The sequence below is a fragment of the Epargyreus clarus genome, unplaced genomic scaffold, assembly GCF_041222505.1.
Source record: "Epargyreus clarus isolate Ecla_fem2 unplaced genomic scaffold, WU_Ecla_fem_2.2 ptg000035l, whole genome shotgun sequence".
Classification (NCBI taxonomy): domain Eukaryota; kingdom Metazoa; phylum Arthropoda; class Insecta; order Lepidoptera; family Hesperiidae; genus Epargyreus; species Epargyreus clarus.
This window is the reverse complement of record NW_027332240.1, coordinates 8630499-8657813: the sequence shown is the minus strand read 5'-3', so window position 1 is coordinate 8657813 and position 27315 is coordinate 8630499. Positions and strand designations below refer to the sequence as shown.

The 27315-nt window shown below is 34.4% G+C and overlaps 2 protein-coding genes across 13 annotated transcripts in view; one reads left to right on the top strand and one right to left on the bottom strand.

Moving 5' to 3' along the window:
- The window catches only part of shot (dystonin-like protein short stop), a 383469-nt gene that overhangs the window by 5857 nt on the left and 350297 nt on the right, over positions 1-27315 (bottom strand). For 11 of the 12 annotated variants that reach the window (XM_073091892.1, XM_073091894.1, XM_073091890.1 and 8 more), the window contains 22 exons: positions 26995-27115; positions 26367-26524; positions 25604-25755; positions 24716-24956; positions 24395-24490; positions 23851-24033; positions 23094-23253; positions 22411-22488; positions 21577-21696; positions 20873-21145; positions 19087-19210; positions 18410-18537; positions 17987-18063; positions 17040-17111; positions 16272-16304; positions 13591-13662; positions 11892-12063; positions 11275-11392; positions 10343-10452; positions 8198-8320; positions 7506-7623; positions 154-365 (listed from right to left, as the gene is read on the bottom strand). In XM_073091892.1, the coding sequence (XP_072947993.1) occupies positions 154-365; positions 7506-7623; positions 8198-8320; positions 10343-10452; positions 11275-11392; positions 11892-12063; positions 13591-13662; positions 16272-16304; positions 17040-17111; positions 17987-18063; positions 18410-18537; positions 19087-19210; positions 20873-21145; positions 21577-21696; positions 22411-22488; positions 23094-23253; positions 23851-24033; positions 24395-24490; positions 24716-24956; positions 25604-25755; positions 26367-26524; positions 26995-27115 (2941 nt within the window). The remainder of the gene's footprint in view (positions 1-153; positions 366-7505; positions 7624-8197; positions 8321-10342; positions 10453-11274; positions 11393-11891; positions 12064-13590; positions 13663-16271; positions 16305-17039; positions 17112-17986; positions 18064-18409; positions 18538-19086; positions 19211-20872; positions 21146-21576; positions 21697-22410; positions 22489-23093; positions 23254-23850; positions 24034-24394; positions 24491-24715; positions 24957-25603; positions 25756-26366; positions 26525-26994; positions 27116-27315) is intronic. The other variant, XM_073091886.1, reaches the window with a different exon arrangement.
- On the top strand, positions 2513-5136 carry wls (Wnt ligand secretion mediator). The gene has a single exon (XM_073091899.1). The coding sequence runs from the start codon at positions 2653-2655 to the stop codon at positions 4285-4287; it is 1635 nt and encodes a 544-aa protein (XP_072948000.1). The 5' UTR covers positions 2513-2652; the 3' UTR covers positions 4288-5136.

Below are 27315 nucleotides of genomic sequence, written 5' to 3'. Positions count from 1 at the left end.
CACAATTACTATATGTATCTAACACACTGACAATGAACTTACAATGAAGACTAATAAAATAAATAAATAAAAAACCATTAACTGCAGTCAAACTGATTGAAAACAAAAGGTGCATGTCAAACGCAACACTTCACATTGCCTATGTAGCATTACCCAGTGATATCCTGGAGAGGGCTGGTATCCGTGGTGGTGGGTATAGTGGTGGGCGCCGGGCGTCGTCGAGCCTTGTGATCTTGAGTGGCCGTAAATGAAAGCTTGCTTAGTTCCATGTGTCGAACCCACGTGTAGCGGATAGGAACACGGGAGCTCTTCCCGCTGTCTTAAAGCCTCAAATATAGGCCTCAACTGCTCCATAAACTCCTCAGCTAAATGCATCAATACAAAAACCGGGACTTTCATTAAGGGAAGGGAAACATCCGTTACAAAAACAAATACTCTTTCATAGTGCCAATCGTTTTGTCGGAACGCGTATATTTCGACGTTACGAGACGAAGTTACTAATTAGTCCACACGCCTACTCGACGAACGCGCGATACGTGATAAAACGCAGGTTTGATGGGATCTAGCAGGAAGGGAGAACGAAATACATTACCATAGCATCCAATGCGCTGACGTGCCACCTCTCCAATGCAGTGGATCCAATGAGTATAGGTACAAACAACACCAATCACTACACGAGCCGGTGCTTCGATGCATAGCTTTGAGCACACTAATGCAATACGACAAAACGCTACGAGCTCAACACATGCTGCACTCACGACGATGCCTCTTGCAAATGGATCGGATGATCCATGTACAAAATGCAACAAAGCGAAAAAAAATCCCAAACCGTTGCTCCCTCTATCAACTACAGTGCGCTTATTGTGGTATGTGTGCGAAATAATAGCTAACTTCTAACCTGTAGAGAGAAGTCTGTATTATAGAAGTACTGTAGCAGCTTTAGCTACTTACCTTTGTTATGGGTCCAGTGGACGGAGGCGTGTTTGTGTTAGAGCGGGGCGTACGCGGTCTGAACGCAGCCATGCTCTGGGACACTCCATCGGCCAGTATGAATTGTTCCCGCAGTTCGATGTTCGTGCGTCCCTTGGCTGCATGCGGGCGGCGTCCGGTGCAGGATTATAAACGGGATAGGATAAGGAAGGGTAAAAAGAAAACCGTTCGGTAACAGGATAGTAGAAAAAAAACACCAAAAAGTGTTAAAAAATCAGGATACGTGCAGTGGTAGTGAAGGAAAAAAAAAAAAAACAACAAACAAAATCAGAACATGTCAAACAAAAAACAACATAGGCAATAAAAATAACGGGGGATTGTTGAAAAAAAATGTGCATTTAGGAATAGGAATTGTAAAATACGATTAGTTTGTTCTCACACCAAAATATATGTTTTCTTTAAACCAAGGGCAAAGTTTACCATAATGTTTTCATTTTACTATTACTATTGCGACCAAAACTTGAGATTGAAACATAAAAGATAAACTTTTGTCATACATATCGGAACCGGATGGTTTTACACAGTAATAGTTTCGTTTTAAATTAATTAATTACTTATTAATTATGATATTATAAAGTGCAATGTGAAATATTTACAATGGTGAAACAAATTGGTAAACTTTTTGCACTTGATTTACAGAAATGAATATTCTACACAAATATAAAATAAAATAATAAATGCAAATAAAACCCATAAACCGTTAACATGCCATGATTAAGAAAAATACGAAGCAAATTATTACAATTAAGATACGAAATTATTTATTTGTATCTCTTAATCATAACTACAATTAATTTGTACTACGTTTTCAATACTTACTAATTTAAGCGTACAAATATGTAAAAGTTAAGTTAGAAAAAATATATAGCAAAATAATTAACATACCAAAATTTGCAAAATTAAGTACTAAGCCACACCAACAAATAATGCCTTCTATGGAACCAGTTTTCTATAAACAACGTGCTTAAAAAAGCTTAAAATAATTAAACTGAAAAAAGGCTCCAATAGCAAGTTGCATTCTCTTACCGAGCGGGCAACAAGCTTCATGCTGCTCCGGCTTACTCGGGTCAGGCAGCGGTAGCACTAACGATACTACTTATGTAAAGGTTTCATTGGGATCAACGCAATAAAAAATAATATAAAATAAGGAATAGGGATGATTGGATTGGGTGAAGCAAATACGAATTAGTACATTAGTAGCAACATCGATTATTTGTGGACGTTTACGATGCTTACTTTTTAGCAATACGGTTTGGTCATACTAGCGTAAAATGTTTTGTGATAAAAAAATGAATTCATTGTGATGAATAATCTAGTGTAATTTAAAATGAACTAATGAGAAATATTGTCCCATTTATTTTTAATTTTGTAACGTTTGCTCAATGAAAACCGAATAAGTTTTATTTATTATTCGTTAGAAATAATTTGTTTGACGTTATTCAGAAAAATGGATAACGTTAAAATAACGATATTATAATGAATAACGAACGAATATCGCTGGCAACACCGTTACTGCGCATGTCACGTCTGTCGAGTCAATTTGCGTCCGACGCGATTTCGATCGTAAGTTGTCAAAAGCAAACAATGGATTCGGGTCGATCGTGGTATTTCGTGTGATTTTTCTTGTATTTTCTGTTTGACTTTAGTGAGAGACGTTAAAAAATGACTGGAACTATAATAGAAAACCTCAGCGGGCGCAAGCTCGCCGTATTAGTTACGGTTCTTTTGCTGTGTCAATTAACATGTTTCCTAATCGGCGGTTTGGTCGCGCCCACTCCGGCAAACGCGCAAAATATACTCGGCACCGTGTGCAAGGATACGTCTACGATGAAAAACGACACGACAAAGTGGTTTTATAACCGCGGCAAGGGTGCTTGTAAGACGGTCGATCTCGGTTACGTATTCTCTCATTTCTCTGAGGCGGACGTCGTTTTTGCGTTTCAAATGCCGGTGCCGCGCGAGAGTGAGATTCTAGACTTCTCGCGTTGGCAGCAAAACTTGATTGGGGTCCTTCAGGTGGATATAAAATATCACTCGCAAATGGAAGTGAAACCGCGCAGCGTCGTAACAATAGACGCGCGTCTCGCTTACAAGAACAAAGGCGATCCCGACGACGGATGGAAGCTGTACACGCAGTCGATCGAAAAGCGACACTTAGACTGCGACATTGACATCAAAACAGAGGAATACTTGTACAATTGCTCTGCAATACCTCTATTCGAGCTCGGGTCATTACATCACGATTTTTATTTACTTAACATTCGACTACCGGTCGATACGCCCGACATGAACGCCCACATCGGTCACGTACAGGACATGTGGATCACTGTTATTAATCAAAACGGTGGTTTCACTAAAGTATGGTTGTCATTGAAGACAGTTTTCTTCCCGTGCATCATTGCTATACTCGTATGGTTTTGGAGGCGAATTCATATGCTGCAACGGAAGCCGGTTTTACTGGAAAAGATGCTCCTGTCTCTAGGGATAGCTCTATGCTTCCTCAACATGCCTATCGAGTACCTAACATTGCATTTCGATCTACCATTTATGTTACTTCTCGGTGATGTAAGACAGGGAGTGTTCTACGCTATGCTGTTCTCATTTTGGTTGGTATTTGCTGGCGAACACATGTTGATTCAAGATACATCTGCTCAAAGCTCACTAAAACAGTACTGGAGACATTTAAGCGCTGTAGCTATGGGCTGTATATCACTTTTCATCTTTGATATGTGCGAGAGAGGCGTGCAGCTGCGTAACCCCTTTTACTCAATCTGGGTCACTGATATCGGCACTAATCTTGCATTAACGTTTATCATACTGGCTGGGATTTCTACTGGGGTGTACTTCCTGTTCCTATGTTACATGGTGTGGCAGGTGTTCACCAATATATCTCAGAAACGAGAGTCTCTACCGACAATGTGCTCTGTACGCCGTTTGCATTACGAAGGGATCATTTACCGCTTCCAATTTCTGATGTTGGCTACTTTACTCTGTGCGGCGCTGACTGTGATTGGGTTTATACTCGGACAGGTGGCAGAAGGCCAATGGAAATGGGATGAAAACATCGAACTTGAATACACTTCAGCGTTCTTCACTGGCGTGTACGGAATGTGGAATATATACATCTTTGCCTTATTGGTTCTGTATGCACCGAGCCACAAACGTTGGCCGGTTAACGAAAATACATCTGATACACAGAACTTGAGCGAGGAGATTGAATTTAATCGTCTGCCGAATGATGCTGGCAGCGAGATTTCATCATTGACTTCCTTCATCCGAAAAACTACTGTGGATTAATTAATAAGTTTTCACCACAAAGCATTTTTAGCAATAAGAAAAAATGCAATTTTGATTAAGCAGTACTTCTTTATGTACTTATAGACTATATTATGTGCTTTCTATTTTGACTAATCTTGAAATGAGATTTTTATATAAAAATTCGAAAAGTGACTGTTTCCAAAATAAGTTTAAAAAAAAAAAGGTAAACTTGTAACTGTTAAATGCTTGTAGGCTTCAATGTTTAAGCAGTACAGTATTAGTCAATGTAATGTTTGTACTTTTTATCTTACTTAGGAAGTATATTCCATATTTAGAGATCTTTATCTGTCTAGTTTAGCGATTCGTAAGTAAATGTGTTAGCCTTTAGTATTTTTGTACTATTAACAATATATAATAGACTCTCTATTTCTGAAACTTTGTATTTTTGCATTTTATAATAATTGTTAGGAACATGATAGAAACTTGATAGATGTAGCTCTGACTCAAGAATCTCAGGTATATTTTAGTGTGATTCATAAATTCTTGTGATTATAAACCGGTTGTATGACCTTGGTCCTTTCCGTTAAGATTTCTTAAGATTGCGCTTCCAAAATGTAGTAACTAGGACGTTTAGCTTAGAATTTTATAAAACTTTTGCCATTGGTTATAATTTACATTTTTTCTGTGATAATTTTTTTTGTATCTGCATTTATATTACTGACAGTATTTTAGATTAAGATGCTACGGTGTTGCCAACGATTCGCCTGAAACTTATTTATTTGTTTACACTTATTGATACTAATGTAATGTTTTTGTAATCGTAGTTACGCGGTTAGAATAACGCAGTTTATAACGATTAATATTATTAATAAACTTTCTTATGTCTAACTGTTATTTTGTTATTTACTGACCATTTATCAAAACAATACGGTTATATATAATACTGGTTTTGCCCGTCAATACCTGTTATTAGACATAAATACTTGATACCCATGTTATGGGGTTAACACAATCATGTATACCATTTCAAAAACCGAAACTTTTTGATTGACACTTTGAACATCACACTTTAGTTAAATACATATTCAAAAAGGTATAAAATAAATAATTCAATTCATAACTTTTACTACAATCTAGTTTTTCAAATAGATTGTAGATAAAGTTTTAATTCAAAGCCCAGTTCATTCCAAATATAATTTTCAGATAGAAATAAATTATGAGTAACATGTAAAATGCATTTGTTTTAGAATTTTCAATTATGAGACTGGGCTTTAAACAAAACAGAAAAATTAAAGTATTATCACAAAATACTGTAATGTAAGTGAATTAATTTTGAAGAGTATTTTTGTGTATAGATTTTTTATAAAGACATGGATTGTTTTCTCTGTTCACATTACAATATTTTCGAATACCCTTATATCTATAGGTCTGTGGGCAATAAAAACACCATAATTATTCTGAATTTTGCGAGAACTAATTGCATAACAATCTAAACAAACATTTTAACAGCTTTTTTTATTTTTTGGGATTTAACTTTCGAACATCATGAAACATTTTTCAAGAAGAAATGACCTTAAACATTATATTTTTTTATTACAGTACTATTCATAGTAGGTATTAAAACAATAAAATGAATTATGGTGTTTTTATTTTATGTATGACGTTAACTTTAAATATTGAAAATATGTATTAAATTTGTAAAAATTATTAAAATATTGTATTAAAGCGCACTTAAGTGCCAAGTAACTTTGAGTGCAAAATTAGATTTCGTCTATTTAAATAATTCGAACTTTTGCGTGTTAATAAATTATACAAATTTGCACCACTTACCGACATCAAGTGATGGTTTTCTCTGCCAATCGTTTAATTTTGAAGTTAGCAACATTAAATATACTTTAATCGGTTAGTTAGCTTCAATATTTTGTTCGACAGCTCTACTTTGTTATTTTTTTGGTATTTTTAGAAAAAATAACGTCATACACACCCCACAGATCAGTTCACGATTATTTACCTTAAGATTTCAGTTTGTAGATTCAAGATTGCGTGAACTGTGAACTCCCGTTAATATCAGTAATTTATTAACTAGTATAATTTAATTTATTTGTGTTTACTTCCTAGCCTATACTGCCTCCAAGTCATTAAGGTTAATGGATTAAATCACATTCTGAATCTTAATATTGTATTAAAAATAGAATGTAAAGGTCATAACATAACTATTAGCACTTGTGTAAGGAATTCTTAAAATATTTTCTGCAAATGTATTTAACGTAAATAATTTTCTTTTCAATGAATAATAGGGCAATGTATTTTAAATTTAAAATGTATATTTTTAGTCTAAAACATAGTATTATAGTGTACGAATATGTTTTTTGTATTTCGATTTTTGAAAATATTTTTTCATCATTATTACTATAATCTATTCCTAAAAGTGATATATTGGAGACAGTAACGGCTTATTAAACTTATTTTATTTAAAATCTTATAACCCTGCACCTTCAACGGATTGTACTTCGGAAAGTGCGCAACTGCATATACCAACATTTTTTAAGTCTAAAATAAGAATGACTATAGCCGCAGAAGGCGAGCTTAGGCAATCAGGAAACTCAAAGTGCAATTTACATAGGTACAGTTATTAATTACTTAATATTTCATATGTAGGTATTTCCGACTAAATTGGTACCAACTACTTTTTGTTTCCTTTCTAAAACTTGACGACTGCAGTACTAAACTTCTTGTAGCATCATCCTAATTATATGAATGAATAGATAAATAGAATTTTGATAAAAACGAAAACTGTATCATTAGATTAAAAAAAAATATTTCTCTAGCCGGGAACCGAACAATGTTTGATAAAAAACCAAATATCAAAATCGGCCTCGTAACTCCTTTCAGCATTATTCGCTATCTCTTACTTCGGATTTTCTCATGAGTGCCCGTTCGAAACATTCACCTTATATAAACTCTAACGTGTAACACCTGTAAACGTAGCATTTAATTGTACTTTATGTACCGTTATTTGACCGAATGTTTTAAATGCTTTACACAATAAATTAAAACAACGAAGTTAAAGGGGGTCAAAATTGACCTGAATTGCTTCGAGAGGTGAATGGTACGGCCGTGCCGCTTTTTGGTTCGACTTGGCGGTGACACTGCCGCGCCTCCAGATATATAACGTATACAGTTGCCCGCTTCCAAAACGTAACAACCGCCGTCAACGGTGCAGGGGACTATCAGCTGATAACACAAGAAGTACGTACCTCGGCAGGGATCGTTCTTGACTAGGAACTCGTCGAGCGCCACCCAGCCGCCGCCCACGCGCACCATCACCGTGGAGCGTAAGATACGGACCAGACGCAGCTTCTGGGAGTCGCCGAACTGGTGATAAAATTACATTTATTAGATTTGCTAATTTTGCTATACATTACATTGGATTTGCTGTACGCGATAGAGCTAACAAAGGGGTTTAAGGAGATAAACTATTACATGTCTGCTTGAGTATAGATTTTTTAGACAAATATTTACGTACTAATTGATAAGGGCTTAAATTAGAGGGAAATTTCACAAACGTAGATTGTTTTTGAGGTTTTAGAAAAGCGTGGAATACATTTGCCGGTAGATAAATAACATCTAACACTATCACTATAAAACGGACATAGGTGTAAAGGCGTTGCCGCCACAATTCATCTCGGGTTCAACATTTAAAACACCTATTTACCTAAAAAAAACTTATTGAAAACCCTATTGCATTGTTTTAAAAATACTCAAAGAGAATTTAAAGAACTTAACTACTTAGTAATTAAAAAGAATTATTAAAATCGGTCCACTAACGGCGTAGTAATTCGTGTACATACATAGAAAAAAAAAAGATACCGGCCGAATTGATAACCACCTCCTTTTTGAAGTCGGTTAACAAAATTACACAATAAATTATTTATTAGCTGTCACTCACCCGGTACTTGCCCTCGCCGACCTGGAACACGCGGAACTTCTGGCGGCACGTGCACAGCATCACGAGCCGCTTCACCTCATCGTGGATCTTGTCCGCGTCCGTCGGCGGCCCGCGCCGCTCCACCTGCACACCATACAATCATGTTAAATACATGTTATGCAGGGAATACATGTTGAGTACATGCGTGTAAAATACATGTTGACAACATATAAGTTGAGAGTACTTGTCGAGTTCATGTGTATAGAGAATACATGTTGAGGACATGTAAGTTGAGAATACATGCTGAGAACATGTGAGTTGAGAATACATGTTGAGTACCTACATGTATGTAGAGGATACATCTAAATAATAAAATAAAGAAGAAGTACTCGGTGCGTGGCTTGTTATCGTAAGTAGTGTCATTAGAAAATCGTCTTTAACTGTGTCGGAGGCTTTATTGGAGGATTTTTCTGTTTTTTACTTATACTTTAATGTCTTAACACATAACATAAAGAAGATTTATTTATTTCGTTCAAGACGGACAGACGAACTGTCTGCTACGGGATCTAAACATGGTCCCAAGATACACATTGTACGCCTTTATATCAAATTAGCTGACCCGGCAAACGTTGTATTGCCTACATGGCAATAAAAAAAATTAAGGGTGAATAGCCCTTATCATTTAGGGGTATGAAAATAGATAGTAGCCGATTCTCAGACCTATTGAATATGCATATAAAATTTGGTGAAAATCGGTAAAGCCGTTTCGGAGGAGTACGGTAACTAACATTGCTACACACAGAATTTCATATATAAGATATAGAATGTAGGTGTATAACAATTTTAATTGGTGAGATTATTTATTTGCCTGTCTGTCCGGTTGAAGCAATGATTTGTATTGTAAACAAATATCTTCTAGATATTATCCAGATAGAATATTTTTAGGTTACGAGTTCAAAATTAGATCCGGTATCTAGAACGGAGTATTAAATCAATGGAAGTTACTACGAAAAACTATTTTAGATTTTATCTTAATATGTTCGGATATACGATTTAAAGAAATCTTCAGTAGATTTGAAGGTCATTTGAAAAGTTAGTATCATTCCATAGTCACAAAAATATTATATCTAAAGTTCCCTGAAGCAAGGTTTATCGGAACAAATAGGATATTTTCTTTCATTTTTTGCTACAACCCACTTTGTCTCACTGCTGGGCATTGGATCTTTCCGTCAATCGGATGAAGGCATTCTCTACCACTCTGTCATAATTAGAGCTGAAGAAGAGATTTTTATGATACGTTGATTTTATGCCAATAAGATTATTATTTTTATTATTTTTAGCCATTTTGAGAGCTTATTACCATGAACAAACTTGCTTTATGACACATTTTTAACAATATCATTGAAACCTTACCTATTTCAATACGCGCTTTAACGTTTCCCCTTTTCACCGTTTACCAATAATGACTAAAACCGCAAAGTTTTATCAATATCACTCTGATAACACTGATAAGATTATAGATTAAAGAAATCAATAAGCGCCTATGTAAGGTCATACCGCATGCAGAAAATAAGAAAATTGCATTTAAAGTCGATAGTTACTATTTCTAATTCTGATTTTAGTCCAAATAGACCGATAGATTTGGCATTTTTCCTTGCGACACCACAAAAAATAAGAGATTTATAATAATTGCTCTTGCTTTGGCTGACTAATTTTGACACAGTTACTAATGTTTGTGCCAGACATAGATACATATTTTTTACCTTACATAATTTACCTAGTGTGGTTTTACTAGATCTGTTAAGGTGCTTTAAAACAGATACGTTATTTTTCTGATACCTAAGTCACTACGTGTCTCTTTTTGTGTAGACAAATAGTATAGACAAATTTTATTAATTGCGACGTCTCATCATTAACACCTATTGGTAATAGTCAATCATAACCAATTCTCGCCTAGTAAGGCTCGAAATCAATCAATTTTTCAAAGTAAATATTGATTATTATTAACGGCCATAAACCGTATACGATACATTGAAAGATTTTACATATACATACCTGTTGTGTATAAAAGATAAATACGAGTACATGGAGCCTTAAGTAGGACTCCCAATCAAGGGTGATTGTGAATGAACTAAAGGTGAATGAATGAATGGGTCTTCAACTCACCCAGTCAGGACGGAGTGCGGCGATGAACTCCTCCCAGTCGATGAGGCCGCTGCCGTTCCTGTCGAACAGGTCAGCCACGGCGCCCATCTCTAGTCGGGACGTGTCGAATTCTGGAACAAGATCACACATTTACTACGACTGAACGTAATACAAGCAAGACCTACTATTTTTTATATAATATAGGAGTAGTAGACGAGCATGCAGTCCACCTGCTGGTAAGTGGCTACGCCGCCCATGAACATCTATAATCAACCCCAGATAGGATTAGATATTCCTACCTTAGGTCAGCCACAGATGCGCCGCTACCCCTGAGGACTAAGCTGGAACGCCTCGGAAAAGTATGTCTCCCTTACAACACGCTTCAAACCAGAACACAGCAGCGCCACTGCTGTTATGGGGCAAAAATAGGTGTGGCGATGGTGCCGCCGGAGTCGAACCAAAAAGGATTCTACCACCTTCCAAGGAAATTTAAATCTTACAAAATCAATCAAATGAAGTTATTGTGTTTGTTTGTATTTTATATTGTCCATTGACACTTTTGATGATCAGATGCTTACATTAATGATAAAACGTACAATCTGCTTTTAAAATGTTTGGCATCTGCGGCGATTTTGTTACTTTTCCTCGTACCAACGAAGGCTGTGAATTACGTTACGTAAAGTATATTTAATGCTAAATACATGTGTTTGTGACTCACATACCTATAAATATCGAATACCTTACTACGTTTTGAATTCAAAAATCTTATTTTGCCCTAAAAATTGTACAGAATTGTAAATGCATGGACCAAATTCACAGACAACTTTTTCACAGAAAATCATTAAAAATCACACAAGCTACCTAATTTACAACTTGCTTCGAACTCTATAGTAAAACAACAAAAACTAAAGAAAAAAAAAAGTGAATGAATGGAAGAATGAATGAATACTCACTCGTGTTGATGATTCCGTCGATGAACTCGTTCCGTGGTATCAGGCCGTTGTTGTCCTTGTCCATCTTGCGGAACAGGTCCGTCAGACGGGACTTCTTGTGGTTCATAAACTTGAGGAACTGGAAGAATGGCTCATTTAAGAAATTGTTCAGTAGAGAATTTCAGTTTGAGTGTGGCAGTGAGGGATCTTTATGAGATCTTTTTAGAGTTTATGGGCTATAGTATTTAGTAAGTAAACGGATTTAATTACCAGTTAACCTCACACAAAAAAAATGTTTGTAAATTTTAACAATAAAAGAGAGACCAATAAATAAATAATTTTAATTAGACTTTTTAGTCCATTTAAGTAGAATAGATGTACGTACGATTTATGTTGGTAGGGATATTATATAACATTGTACTGTTCAGATTTGAATACTAACCACTTTGAGTGTGAAGTTTCTATCAATGATTAACCTACTTAAAATCCAAATATGACAATTCGAGGAGGCAATAATTATCGAAACTCCATCTAAGGTATGCCTACAATTGAATATATCGCTTGTTTATAACATACGTACAGCCTTCACAGATCTCCTGAATGAAAAAGAGAAGGAATATACCAGCATATGAACTCACCCGCTTCCTCCAGTCGTCCCAGCTGAAGTTGGAGACGCGCTGCAGCTCGCGCAGGTGAGCGAGACGCTCGTGCAGCCGTCTCTGTCGCTCCCAGGCCAGCAGCCACACGGTGCGCCACTTGTCCCACAGCTGCTTCACGCGCGGCGACCTGAACTCCGGCTCCGCGCCCTTGCTGCGTGGGATAAGACTGGGTTACAACCGCGTAAGAGTAATAGATAAAGAGGTAAATATTTTTAGGGTTCCGTACACAAAGGGTAAAAATGGAACCCTATTACTAAGACTTCGTCGTCTGTCACAGGGCTCTATATCCGGAATCGTAATATATAAACACTTGTTTTTTTACAGAGGATGCATAATTGCATAACGGTGACCGCTATAACAAATACTAAAAATAAAATAAATTTGAATATTTAGGGGTATCTTCCCATACAATAAACCGGTATTTTTCGGCACTTTTATTTTTTAAAGGAATATAGACATCACAAGTTTTTGTATAACATTTTAGCCGTTTTTAAGTAGTATAAATATATTAGAGAAATATAAAGTGTGTAATCGACACATACTGTATCTTTATTAATAAAGATGGTGATGTTTGATAATCACCTTCTTTATTATAAGCTTCTTAATTCTTTATTATTATAATAATTAATCTAAATACCTAAATATTATTAATTTTAAATATTTACATTAATTACAATATTTAACTGCGCTCTTGCAATAAATACATTTAATTTCATTTCAATGATTAACTTATATTTTAAAAAATGTTTTCTGATTACAAAATGAAATGAATATTTGTTTGAAATTAATAATTTTATTTGAAATACCTTGGTCTTTTAGAAAAACACATTTGAATTTGTCCATTTTTCATGCGTTTCAAGATATCACAAAATACAAAAACTACTCATTCGTATTTTAAATTAACATTGTATATAAAAATGCAAGTATAAAGCAGAAATATCACAAACACTCAAGACACAATAAAGGAGGAAAAGGAACATAAATAAGCGTTGATCCAAATCTTCAGAACCAATCGAATGATTTAATGATAAGGCCATATAGGCAGAGTACACAGAAACGTACAGTCGACAACATAAATGCATAGTATTATTAAGAAAACATATTTTATTAATATTTTTTCGAGTAGAAAACATTACGCTGATTGTTTTTAATGTTTTCAATAAATTAAAATAAATTTATCTTGCATGATTCCATTACAGACAGACAGCGGGACAGGTGAAAGTAAATTAGACCTTTTAAATTACACATTTTTGACAATAAATTATGAATTGAATATTATATTAGCGTTATATTTCAAAATATGTACACGTATGTAATAAAAATAGTTAACTATTAATTTAGTATTAAAATAAAAGAATTTAATGTAATATGAAATATTACAAATATAACAATCTCGTTTTGTGTATCACCATTTTTATTGCACCATATCTGAATTTCAATCAAGTGTTGAAAAAATTATGTAACATTTTGTGAACAATCATTACAAATGTGCGTTACAAGTGTTACAATCTCATGTAAAATACCTCTTTTAATATGTCATATAAAATGAGTAAAGACATAAGTGTCCTAATTCATTTCTGTTGCCAAATGTACTTCTTAAAGTACTTACAAATGTCTTAATTCATTTATGTTGTCGATTGTACGTAAAACGGTTATTAATAAGTTATCTATCCCTTACCTTCCCTTCGGCGGGAACCGTGGTCCGTAGTGCGGCAGCCTGTCCGGGGAGTCGCGGCCGGGGCTCACGCGACTGGAGCACACGGATAATGTAACACACATCACGGGATACAAACCCAGCCCGACACGCTGTTAGTCCGGTGATATAGCTCCACTGTTAGTTACATTGTACGACCGTAGAACAGGTGTTGTGTAAAAAATACGTACAGCCGAATACAGAATCCTTTTCGAAGTCGGTTAAAATGTAATTTAATTATTTTATTCTTAATCGCTTAATCGCTATAAATGTACTTTATTTAATTGCTTGTACCTTTGTTGTTGATCTCTATAATTTTAAATTATATTATAAAATAGAATAATATTCATGACCATTTAAGAAGACTTTATTGTTTATAATCCAAGATTATAAAAAAGTCTTTATGAAAATTATGAAAGCAACAATATTTTGTAGTAAGATATTATGACAACTACATAAAGGCAATCGCCTTTCTTATTTATACAACAAGAGAATTACTTCATACATAACACCTGTTCTATTGTCGCATATATTGTGAACTGGCAATAAAAAGTGCTACAAACCATTTCGTTAGTGTCATTTCTGGCGGCTTCGACGTCTGTGATGTTATTAGCTACTTGTTACGTTGAAAACAAACCCATTTCGTGTCTACGGTGTTTTGCTAGCAGCGGTGAGGTTAGTTTAGGTTAGGTTAGATTACTAAGATAGTTTTCTAGTATGGAAGTTCCGAACAGACGTGTAGTCCAGCTAACAAGACAGCTACAGTTCATCTACATGTATAACCAATTTAAGTTAGGTTACTAAGATACTATGAAAGTAGTTTTTCATAGACGTACGTGCATTTCAACTGACACGCCGACCATCTATCAATCTACGGTACAATATTCCTATATATTTAAAAATTGTAAAACTATCGAGCGAGCAATGTTAAGTGGTCGCTGTTGTATGGATATTTGTAACCAAATCCAAATAAAAAACTAAGCAAGAACGCCCTACGTTAGTATATCTGCCTATCATAGCCCTTAAACCTAAACATTACACAGCTTTTATAAAGGAGAAAGGGCTATCTATGACCTCTCTGTTATTAAAAAGTCTATCTAAAATACCTTTTATACAAGCGGTGTACGTATTATATACCAAATTCCCCGATAGCTTGCTCTGTTTCTTGATGACAGCAGGGTGAGGTTAGGTTAGGTTATAATACAGTGCGAAATAAGCAATACTAAACCTTCGTTATAAAAAACCACGACCTAATTTGATAAATGTTTCAATTTATTGAAAAAATGCATTTTTAATAGATTTTTCCCCAGGTTCAAGTTAAAAGGGCCATACGCTATACAATAATAATATATATAATTCACCTTTAGTATACACATATATTATTTATTTTAAGAATATGACACATAATATCTAATTATCTTAATTTTGTACGTTTAGTAGAATGGTCCCAACGTATTTACGAATTCTCGACTAATTCTAGAAATAATATATATTTTTCACTTTTAAAAATCCTTTAGTTTTAAATGATCTTCAAAGTCATGAAAAAGTTGTAAAATACGTTCTATATTATATTAGATATGGTAAAATAAACAATAATACGTGCAATATGGTCATGCGGTCATGCTGTAACATGCACGAATTCGATAACTAATCAAATACAAGCACGTCACAAGCCACACAGAGCATGCAAGCATCATTACAAGCTACATAACAAGCAAATGAATGTGGAAACCCCGTCTTAAACATAAATATAATGATTGCATCCAGAAATTATTTTTTTCTTTTTAATATACTTTTAATATTTAATATACTAGTTAAGATTGAATAGCTTTATCTTAATAATAATTTTAGTAAGATTTAGATATAAATAAGAAAGGTTTGAAGTGATCAAAGTAAATTGAACTAAATATATAATGTATATAAAATAATAAGACAAATATCAATTAAAATAGTTTATAAGGCAAATAATATATATTTTTTTAATTTTATATTTTTTTTTGTAAATTAAATAGCGAGGCTACAGCTACATTGTTTCTTTAAAGTTGAAGGCGGTATAACGAATTTTAACTTCCAAAAAATTAACCAAGGATAATGTAGATGTCTTAGTTTCAATACATATTTATACGACCCGCGCAATAAATAAAATTAAATGCCTACTTTTCTAAAAGCTTCTAAATAACACACTATATTCTAGAAAATACTTCAATATATTTTTAAGATATATTTTTTTAACACTGATCCTCACACCCATATTGTATACTCAATAAAATGTGTATCAATTATTATCATATTTTATTGAATATACATTATAAATTGTTTGAAATTGTATCTTTTTCAAATAAATAAGATAAAACATTTGTAAAAAGATTTCAATAAATTTGATTTAACTTATTAGCCAAAGAATTTCTTAATGTGGTACAAGAAATTTTAATATTATTTTTATATTTCACAGCAGAATATAGGTTGATTTCGATTTTTTAGATAAAATGTACACATTCGATATTTATATGCGTACAAAAGTATGTAAGAAAAAATCTTTTATTTGTACCTTCTTCTATTTTGTCTAACAAAAAATATCTTGAAGTATTCCCCGACACACAACTACAAACACACACACAAAACAAATGTAATGTGTACACAATCCTAGTAATGAAACCACATCAAACCTTCCTCTCCTACTTCGACTGTGAATCCGGGACCTTCGGGTGGGCGAAGCGAGTGACATAGACGAGACAGAAAGCCACATTTACACATGTTAGAGCGGGATGGAGCTACGTCGCTTGTTGCGTCCGAGAATGATATCACGAATAGATGGTAATATGTTTATTTTTTATTTTTTAATATCAACCTTAATGTTAAGTATGAATGCATATTATCGTTGCATATTTCGAAATTGAATTACCCAAAATAACGTTTGTTTTTATTAACTTTTTCAAAATTAAATAAGATATGTAATTATAAACGGGAGACGTTCTAAATTCGTAGTTTGTTTTTGTTAATGAATGACAAGAAGGAAAATATCCAATTTTAGTGTAAAAGGTATCATTCTCGGACAAAAAATGTACACAATTAACACATATAAGCCTAATGAACATTAATATCCCAGTATTTAGCAATTATGATTGTATGAACAAATGAAAATTAAAAAATGAAATAAATACTTCAAAGTGTTGAACAAATGAATCAGTAAAAGTTAAATGAAAAGATATTTCATAAAAGAAAAAATACGCCAAAACAAGATTTCAACAAAATGGCGGATAGATTATTACAAAATGGCGGCGACATTCATTTATTGTATTTACTGATTCGTTACTTCAATGCATTTCAAATTAAAAAAATGAACTCAACAAAAACTAAAAGAAAATTTCCAAAAAACAAAAGAGAATCAAAAGGTGTTTTTTTTTTCCAAAAAAAGGACTAATCTGACTACAAACCTGTAACGCCTAGTTCCGTAATAGTCCGGTGATACGGACCTCTCTCTGTGCAGGTCGTGTTGGGATCCGCGGCTATATGCAAAATCCATCGTGCACCATGCAATGACGTCACAAGATGGCGGCGAGCGAGCGTGCGACACGTGACAACATAAAATGTAAATGAGAACAACTGAACATATGTATGAAGAACGGATACAGAGTATGTTTTTTAATTGAGTTTTATAAAATTATATTTATTTTGCGATTTTAATGTATCTTACTATATTTTTTCTATTTTTTATATATTAATATACATCTTTATATGCTTCAAGGTAATTATTTATATATAACATTTCATAAAAAAATGTAAACACATTTTATATCATAATTTGCAACATCAACAAATTTCAGATGTTTGTTATGCCAAAATAATTTTCTCTATCATATCACCTCGGTATCCGTTCAATGCGTATGAAAGAAAGAAACAAAATGTACAAAACAAAAATATTAACAGAAAAAATATACAAATGAAGTGAAAGTGATAGGTATAACACATAGACAACGTGTCTACACAAATATACTTCACGATAGCTTTTGTTTGCCAAAACTGCATAATTTAATATTGCATGCACCCAAAATATGCTTCATATATCAAAAAAACCCGTTTTAAAATACATGCATTTCCCCAAAAACGTAAATATAAAATTATTAAATTTCTTTTAAATATATTGGAACCCATATCTTGTTTAATCGAAAAGGTTATGTTTAAAGCTAAGTAATAATGACCCAAATAAAAAACTGCAAAACTGAGTTAGGAATTCATGATAATTTTTTTAAATTGTTTCTGCAACAAAAATACCCTAATCGTTCAAGCAATTAAGCCTTCATTTCCTATGATTAGCGTGGAATTTTTCAGACAATTTTAGCAGACAAAAGCTATAGTGGGTAGATAAAACACCAGCACATACCCAGGCGCTCCCTTCGCGGCGGTCTTGGCGGACATCTTGCGCGGCGTGGACTCTCGCCCGACGCTCTGGCTCTTCACCTGGGAATACACAACCTTATGTAGCTTATCATGTTCAAAAATCGACAAAAAAGTCTTACTGTGATGTTAAAGTTGAGTGATTAAACTAAAGATATTACGATTTTGTTGCAATAAGTCATATTTACACAATAATCAAATTTAGAAACTTTTTTGAAAGTCTAGGTTCAGATACAAATATATTTTTGCGTTTTCAGCCAATAAATAAATTAATGAAAGTTTTTTATAATTAATCTTATTAGATTATTAACAATACATATTTATTGTTAACAACACATTTTATTATATTAGATTGTTAACAATACATATTTTTTCAAATTATAATTATAAATTTTGTCAAACAACTTACCTGGTAGGCCTTGCAGACCCGGTCGACCTCGTTCTGCCTCTTCTGCGTGTGGTCCATGAGGTCTTTGTGGTCTTCGATGAGGCCTTCCAGCAACTCAATCGACTCCGGTAGGGGTTCTGATTCAAGTGCTGTGAAATAACACGAAATATTAATAGATGTAACTTTTTTATATATCCAAATGTTGTACTTTTAGTAAAACCTTGAAGCATACTCCACCAAAATGTTCCAATTCGGATTGGTCAAGAGAAAAATATTTACAAATAGTGGTAATAGTGCAATTAGAATAAGTTCAGTAAACTGTGACTCGAAGATGATCTTTGACGCAATTCCTGACAGACAGAAATCAAAATTATTAAACATGTTAAGTTGTATGTCCAGGGTCGAGCCGTGGCTTTTATATACTAATTATCTACTAACTTATATACTAAAATTATACGTGCTATATTCTGGCTAAATGTGATCCACTAGGTGTGATTATCAAAACAGTGGAGTGGCCATTATCATAATCACAAATAAGCATATTTTAATTGCAACCAAAGTTTACATCAAACTGTTTCAAAATATTTTGTGTAAAATTTTTACAATGTTTAAAAAGTTTTAACAGCGTGATTCAGGATACACGCAACGCCATCTGTTATCAAGCGACGGAAACCCCCCACATCTTCCGCTATACTCACAGAGCAGGGTGTTCTCGAGGCCGGCGAGCCACTGCAGCAGCTCCTCCAGCACCAGGTCCAGGTCCTTCAGGCTCTGCAGGTGCGCCTCCAGCTTGCTGCCGCGCTGCATCGCCCATTGCCACACCTGGACAACAAATTTTAATAAACAAGTAATATGGGGTCTATTTAATGATAAAAATGCACTGCCCGCTACCATAATCATTATCTTTTTTATAGGAAAGTCACAATAAATCGTTACTTTTCATTAAAAAAATTGTAATCAACCCTAACAATAAACATATCTTTTGTTCGAAAGTAAATTCGAATACCATTTTTTTGGATTCTTAGTTACTATACCTTTCAAATTTTAATAACGTATATTAATAATATTAAATAAATAATAAGACTTGCTACAGTGGTTATGTCTAACATACCAAGAGTTTTGGGTACTTTCTCTGGTCAGGCAGACTACTAAATATTATTTATTTTTTCTGGTCTTAGCTTATTCATCTTTATATCCATGACATTAACACAGCGCAGTAAATCTTTTAATTGTTGAGTGTAGAAAATTACTTTTCAAATTTAAATACGAACCTACATTCTTTAATATATTTAAATATTATAAACGATTTTATATGAGAGTGAACTAATTTAGAATCCGTAGATTGATGATGAATTATATGTAATTATTTTTTCATAAGTGTTTTAAACCTGTTTTATATATTATTTTTACATATTTTTTTATTTTAAAATAATTAAACAAATATTTTTATAAACCAAAAATAATAAAACTATACCTGTCCAGCGGAAACTTTGCTAAATATCCGTATAACTGGTAACACGGACACCATGAGCTTACGCGGTTTATTTACATATGGAGCACTCATCTTGTTACTTTAAAAACACAATCATATGGCCAAAAAACTAAACAACAAACTATCTATAACTAAACTAAAACGTCACTAAAAATATTGTAAAATATATTTTTTATTTTAATTACATAAGAATTACGCGTCCAATTCACATTATAAATAGATCGTCAATACATCGATTGAACGCAAAAAATCACATGTTTCAGATTATTATACAAATTTATCGCGATAAGAGCTTATAGAACTATATTTGTTTATAATTATATCGTTTTAATCTACCGAATTTAAATCAGCGAGGTGAAGATAACATAAAGAGATTATTTTCAAAGATTTCGGTGAATTAATGATAGCTGTCTCAGGGATTTTTATTATCAATGCAGTATTGTTTTTAGTCCTTGAATTTTGAACAAAGAAAAGTTACATTTACTTTGTAATCTGTTATTTTATTTGAATTAGAAAATACTTTATTTGAAAGAATAATTTTAATTCAAACCTAATTATTTTTAATCCTGTCTTATACGTCCAATAAAATTGAAGGAGTGAGCGAGAGCGATGCTGTTGTCCTTTTCACCCCTTTGCAAAGCATTCCACTCATATCTGTTTACCCGCTTACAGCCACGCTAACTATTTACTTCATCCCAACTCTTTACGAATCATCGTAAAACTTCAGTCTGCCTATTTTCTTGACAAAGTATTGTATTACTCGTAATAATAACTTAGTCATTTCTTTCTTTTCCTAGTTTCGCACACTAACTGTGTATTCACCTCATCCCAGGTAATCTGTCCGATCATGATTGCCCGATTGCTGTAAGCTAGTTACAACCATAACAGTACACTTACTACATTTCATCAGTTCTACATGATCGAGGTTGCCTGTTTTCTTGAACATTTATTTTCTTTTTTCCTACTTACAACCACACTAACTGTGCACTCACCTCATCCCACCGGCTCTGTATGATGGTGATCCAGTGTTTGATGACAGTCACTGCGTCGGGATGCGCCTTCGCGAGGATCGCGTGAGCGAGAGCGATAGTGTCGTCCTTGTCTCGCCGCTTCTCTGCCAACTCCTTAGCGAATCTCTCGTGGTCGAGCAACTGTTGTCGAGTGTCATGTTCTCCTTCGGGCAGTTGTCCGGCGAAGCGAAGCTTTGTCTCAGCGTCCGACAACCACTCGAGCAACATGTTCACGGATTTGTGGAGACGTTCCGCCTGCGAAAGGGTAAATGGATTAATGGTCGAAACTTGTATGTTTGATTTGGCAGCTATATGTCTATGACAATAGGGGGCGGAGATGGAGTCTTTCTATTGACGTTGATTAGCGAAAATTAATATTGTTGGAGAAAACCAATGATATACCGTAATTTGTCATGTCATATCAAGTTCAATTAAATTTAAAGGAAGTCAAGTTCAAAATTTAAAAGTACAATTGGCACTTTTTTTTCCTTAAAATTTAATACAAACTACATTCGTTTTAAAACCTAAAAATCACTAGGTGTGACATTAATTGGTTAACTCTTGCGACTTAACAATTTTATTACTCCTGTTTAAAATACCTTAATTTAAATAATATAAATACCAAAAAATAACCTGCAAAATGACCTGATGAGCCATTCAATCATTCAAATACGTGACATGCTTACCTCCTTAAGAGCGCTTTCCAGTTTGTGCGCCTTCTTCTCGCTGAGCGCCTGTACGGCGTCCCACGCCTGCTTCAGCTCCGCGCACTGCTGCTTGATGCTGCCCGCGTCCTCCGCAGGCACCTGACCCAAACATCACGTCTTATATCGTTCTTCGTACAGTTGAACGATCCGAATCATTCATTATTCAAATTAGTTCAAAATTAATTTTGTCTACGATCAAAATTTGGCAATTAGTAGGATGCAGAAGTTATCAAATATCGATGTTTGCTGAGTCAAATATTAAATACATTCATTAAAAATAACGTTATAGCGTTGAACGCAATTATAATAAATTGTAATACACTTCTTTTATTGACTATAACTATTAATCTCATGATAAACCTATATTTGTATAGTCTGATTCATACATCAGCTACGAAACATAAAATATACGGCACAAGAAATGTTTTGGTTTCCGATTGCGTTACCATTATCACATTTTAATTTTCTATCATAAACCTTGTTTTTTATTATTATTACTGTATGGAACGAAATTGAGGTAATATGAATATTAGAAAATGTGAATTGTTCTTAATTTATTTAGATTATTATTTTATTATTGTTATATTACTTTAATATTGTTAAAAATAGGAAACTACCATTTGAAACGTATTTTCTTGATAGGTCAACACTTTTTGTACATTTTGGACACCTAATCATGAATCTGACTATATGAATATACCTACCATATACCTACCTATACCTACCATTTGTATAAAGGTGAAACATTCTACTTTTTCCCTGATTAACAATGGTTTAATGTGTCATGTGTCAAGCAATATACAAAGTACTTACCGTTGCTTCGAGATCTTTTCCAGTCTTCAGTACCGACTGCATCTGTTGTTCACGCGAGTGGAGGTCTTCTTCGAATTGCTGGAATGAATATCAAATATGAGCATCACGAAAATAAATTAAAACTTATACTACAATGGGAGTGAAATGGTAATTATTTGTTCATTTATTGAAAAGCCACATAATTTACTACAAGTTAAGGTTTTCCAGGTCTTTTAAAATAAAATGAACAATATAAAAGAAAACTATAAATAAGTAGTTTATTTTACTTAAATTGAACGAGATATGTGGCGAGAAACGTAAGCGCGCTAAATGAATTATAATATATATTTAAACCCGGTAAGGGGCGCTGCTGTCATTTTTTCTGGAACAACAACAAGAGCCGTCTAATAAATATAATAGTGATCTTTCTTGTGGAAAAAAAACTAATGTTGTTGTTCTGTAAATAGATATTTTATTCTGTTAATCTATATTCTATGTACAATAATAAAATTAAAATGATATAAATGAATAAATAAATAAACAAACCTGTAAATAGAGAAACGACATTTAACGTTTTTTATTCCACTAAAACATTTTTATGTGACATTGAAATTAAACGTCACAAATAAATAGACAATAGTTCATAGAGATAAAAGAATAAATTAAAATATAAACTTATTCTTAACATACATAAATAGTTTTACCTTATGCTGTTCAATGAGCGCCATGACGGTGTCGAGGTCCCCGTGCACGGGCGCGTCGGCGGCCAGCTGCCGCTCCTGCTTCTTCAGCCACTCCAGCAGCGCAGACATCGCGTCCTTGAACTGCCCGGAGTAGAGCAGCGCCTCCTCTAGTCGCCGTTGTCTGTGCAATTAGAAAAAAAATAAGGTAAGGTTAAGGGTTTAATAAGAATTCTCCATGAGTCGATTTCATCAGCTTGACTTTGTAATAATTGTTAAACGCTGTTGTGAAGTAACGGACGATGAATATATATTACAGGTAGAGTACTTATGAACATCTTTAAAATTTCAATTGCAGTGTTTAAAAGGCTCTCTACTGGCACTTCCAAGTTTTGATTTGTTTGACAACACACGTGTGACAACGTGTTTGTGGTTATTTATACATGTCCATAATAACCTTCACTTACTATCAAGAAGAATAGTAATGAATAACTATGCTACTTTTATTTAATAAAAGAGAATAAATTTTAGTTTTGCAGAAAACATATAGCTATGTATTCTAATTTGTATCATGTTGTAAAATCCAAGTGTACATACGACTTTACTTTAGTCCTCGGCGTAAGAACGTACCTACAGTAAGCTACATAATATCCCATTTGGATTTTGTATCTCTAGCTTTACACCTGTTTCTATCTCTCATTTCTGTATTTTTGTATGCCCTTTGCAGCATATATGTATGTGTTGTGTTTGGTGATGTTGTATGAGTATATTGACCACTCACCTGTCCACAGCCTTCGAGCAAACAGTGGTCCACTTGGTCTTAAGGTCCGCGAGCATGGTCCTCAGCGTGGGCTCGTCCGCCTTGGGCGCCTTGTCCTTCAGCGCCTTGCCCGCCTTCGACGCCTGGTCGTACACGGGCTGCTTCGCCGCTAGGGCCTTTTGGAACTCGCGGTGTTTGCTCAACCTGAATAGAAAAATGTTTCATCATAGTTATAATCATCAGAATCATTATTAAATATATGTATATTTTGTTATCACCGTCTAAATGTTGAAAACTTGCGGTGTCTAGTTATCTTATTGGTGTAACTGTTAAATGTTACCGTCATCATCAAAGTAATATGATTGATAATATAATATCTTCATCATCATCTTTAAAAGAGTCGAATACTAAATATTTGTATGATTACATTAAGAACAAGGTTTCTTTGCCTCTAATTAGTATGCTTATTTATTAAAAGCGATTATTTAATGCAAATTAGGTTTTACAAGAGATTTCCATGAGTGGAAACTCTTAAAGTCTATTTAATATTGAAAATGATGTATACCTTTGTTTGATCTTCTCCGGGTCGTTGATTGTCGGCTCAGAGTTCAATTCGTCCAGTTGTTGTTCCGTGTCGTTGAGCCAGTTCATGAGGTTATTCCTGGAAGAACACAACCAATTACTTACTGTTACACTAACATCGTGAAATTCGATAAGACATGGCGTTAAACAAATACTGAATTACGCTGTCATCGTCTTTTCTATCTTTTACAATTATCTTTTTTTAAGTTAAATAGAGTTATACTGTTGTAAAAAAATTGTATTCCTCATTTATTACACAAGGTTATCGTATCAAATCAAACGAAACTTAATAATTAACACTTACCACATGTCACTGAACTCCTTAGCCTCCTTGAACCCATGGTCTAACGCCCTGGTCCTCTCTGCGGCCTTGGAGACCACGCGCTCCCAGCGATGTTGGACTGACACCAGGAGGTTCTTGATCAGGATGACATCCTGCTTCTGGCTGAAGTACTTCAGGTGGGTGCCCTTCTTGTCCAGCTGGAGCATCGTCTCGCGGTGAGTTGATACCTCCTTTTGGAAGGATTTGTGCTCTTCGATTTGGGCTAAAAAAGAATGATAAATTAGTGAACGAATGAAATAGCCGGTCGCAATAACGCCTATGTAAGAGGGGAGTAAAAGAGATTTTTAGTGAATGAATGAAATAAGAGCTGGCTCTTATTACATTCATTCAGTAAATTTTCACATTAAGCTTCAATGACTGGTCATCGAAGCTTAATTGTTTCCAAAATTTTAAATTATTGCAAAAAAAAAAGCAAGAAAACTTGACTGCCTAGAATATAGCCATGTCACTCCCACAATTTAGACGAATCCGACACCTCATACGTTGAAATTCGTCTACCCGTTTAACTTGCAGGGCATGCCAAAGAATGAGACATACATAGATATAGTTCGAGCCAAACTGCTAGTCCGCTCTGAAGTTGTTGCGAGGTGTAGTCATACAATTTATTTATTTCGCGATTTATTTCTACATTCAGAGTGGACTAGTAGTTTTACGCGGACTATAAATAAGTACATAACATATATACATTATTCCATACGTACATACATACAAGAGTGTGTATGTATGTATGCAAACTCGGTGCAAGGACGCTTTTAACACATGGCCCTACGCGTTGAGTAAAAAAATACGCACCATTAGGTAAACCCACTTAAGATCAAGTGTAACCATTAATCAAAAATCCCAACTCACTGAGCAAGGTCTCCATGACCCTGGACACAGGCTTGGCGGACGTGAGCGTCTTCTCGGCGCTGGTGAGCCAGTCCACGAAGGCCTGCAGGGCGTCGTGGAACTCCGTGGCCTCCTTTAATGCTATCTCCAGTTTGATCTTCTTATCTGATGCTCTGTTTACATTTATTTTTACCAGTAAGTTACAGTGAATTGACGCTTGAAGGTGTCCGGGTTAAAAGTGATACAATTGGCATATATTGTAGAAATAAGGAAACACCTTGAGAAGTGGTGGTAGTTTATTTTACATTCAAAAAGTGCTCTGTAAAGAACCTATTTTGAATAAAAAACATTAATTTGATTTATTTGATTTAATGGTGCAACTATGCTCTTTATAAATTGATCTACTAATGTAATAGAAAAAATATAACACGATTTAAATATAATTACATGACTAAGCGCCGTAAGGATAAAATAATGATAGGAATCAAATTAAAATGTTTCCTAGATTATAATAAGTAATAAAAAAAGTTTCTACTCATGAAAACTTTAATTTTGACGTTTATCAAAATATTTTCTTCGAATATTTTTTTAATACTTTCTCAACGGGAGCGACCGCGCTGTAAGTCTAAATTTGGAGCTTGTATGTATAATAGATGTTGAAAAAACTTCTATAGCGTGATTCATAATACTCGTGGAGCCATCTCTTGTCGAGTAGCGGGAAGTCGCCACACACATTTCTAAGACTTCAGACAGAAGAAAGAAGTTGGCAGTCAACACAACTGACCTCGAAGTGACATTGTCCCATCTAGATTTGAGGTTCTTCAGGTTGAGGTGGAGCTGCGAGGTGGGGTTGGGCTTCTGTTGCCGCTTGATGTACTCCTGGCCCTGCTGCAGCACCGCCTCCACCTTCGGACGATTCGTCTCTATCTCGTTATATACCTCCTGTGAATATGCGATGATTCATTAATCAAATTCATTATTAAACTCGAATGTAAAGTTAATGAATATACGTGCAAATAATAATAGAAAAGATTGTTTGGAATTAGTTTAGAAATATTAATAAAAAACGGTATTCGGAATAAATACAGAAATACTGTAATTATATAAAAAAGTAACATTATTCGGGATTAAATTAAAATTCTTTAATTATCCACTCATATTTAAAAAAATCCAACTTGTAAAATGATAGGCTAATTTTACACAAATGGCCATAAACTATTTGGGTTAATCAAAAGCCTAAGGTATTAGGGCCGTTTCGTTTTTTGTGTTTTATGATATTTCATAAAAAAAGCAAAAGAGGAAAAGGTATGAAACATTAGTCAGATTTTTTAAATAAAATTGGTTTTCATAGTGGGTGTGTTAGTCAAAACCCATGCCTATATCATTTATACATAAAAACATTAAATACAAACCATAAATCTCTCGAGTTGTTCGGTAGCGGTCTCGGGCAGTCCGCCGACGGGCTTGGAAGCAGCGATGACGCTGTCCACCTCCGACAGCCAGGACAGCAGGTCCCCGATCTCAGCATTGAAGCTGTACAAAAATTACCATTTTTATATGAAGGTGGTAGAACCCTTTGTGGTTCGACTCCGGCGGCACCACCGCCACACCTATTTCTGCCTAATAACAGCAGTGTTAGGCGCTGCTGTGTTCCGGTTTGAAGGGTGTGGTAAGGGAGACAGACTTTTCCGAGGCGTTCCAGCTTAGTCCTCAGAGGTAGCGGCGCATCTGTG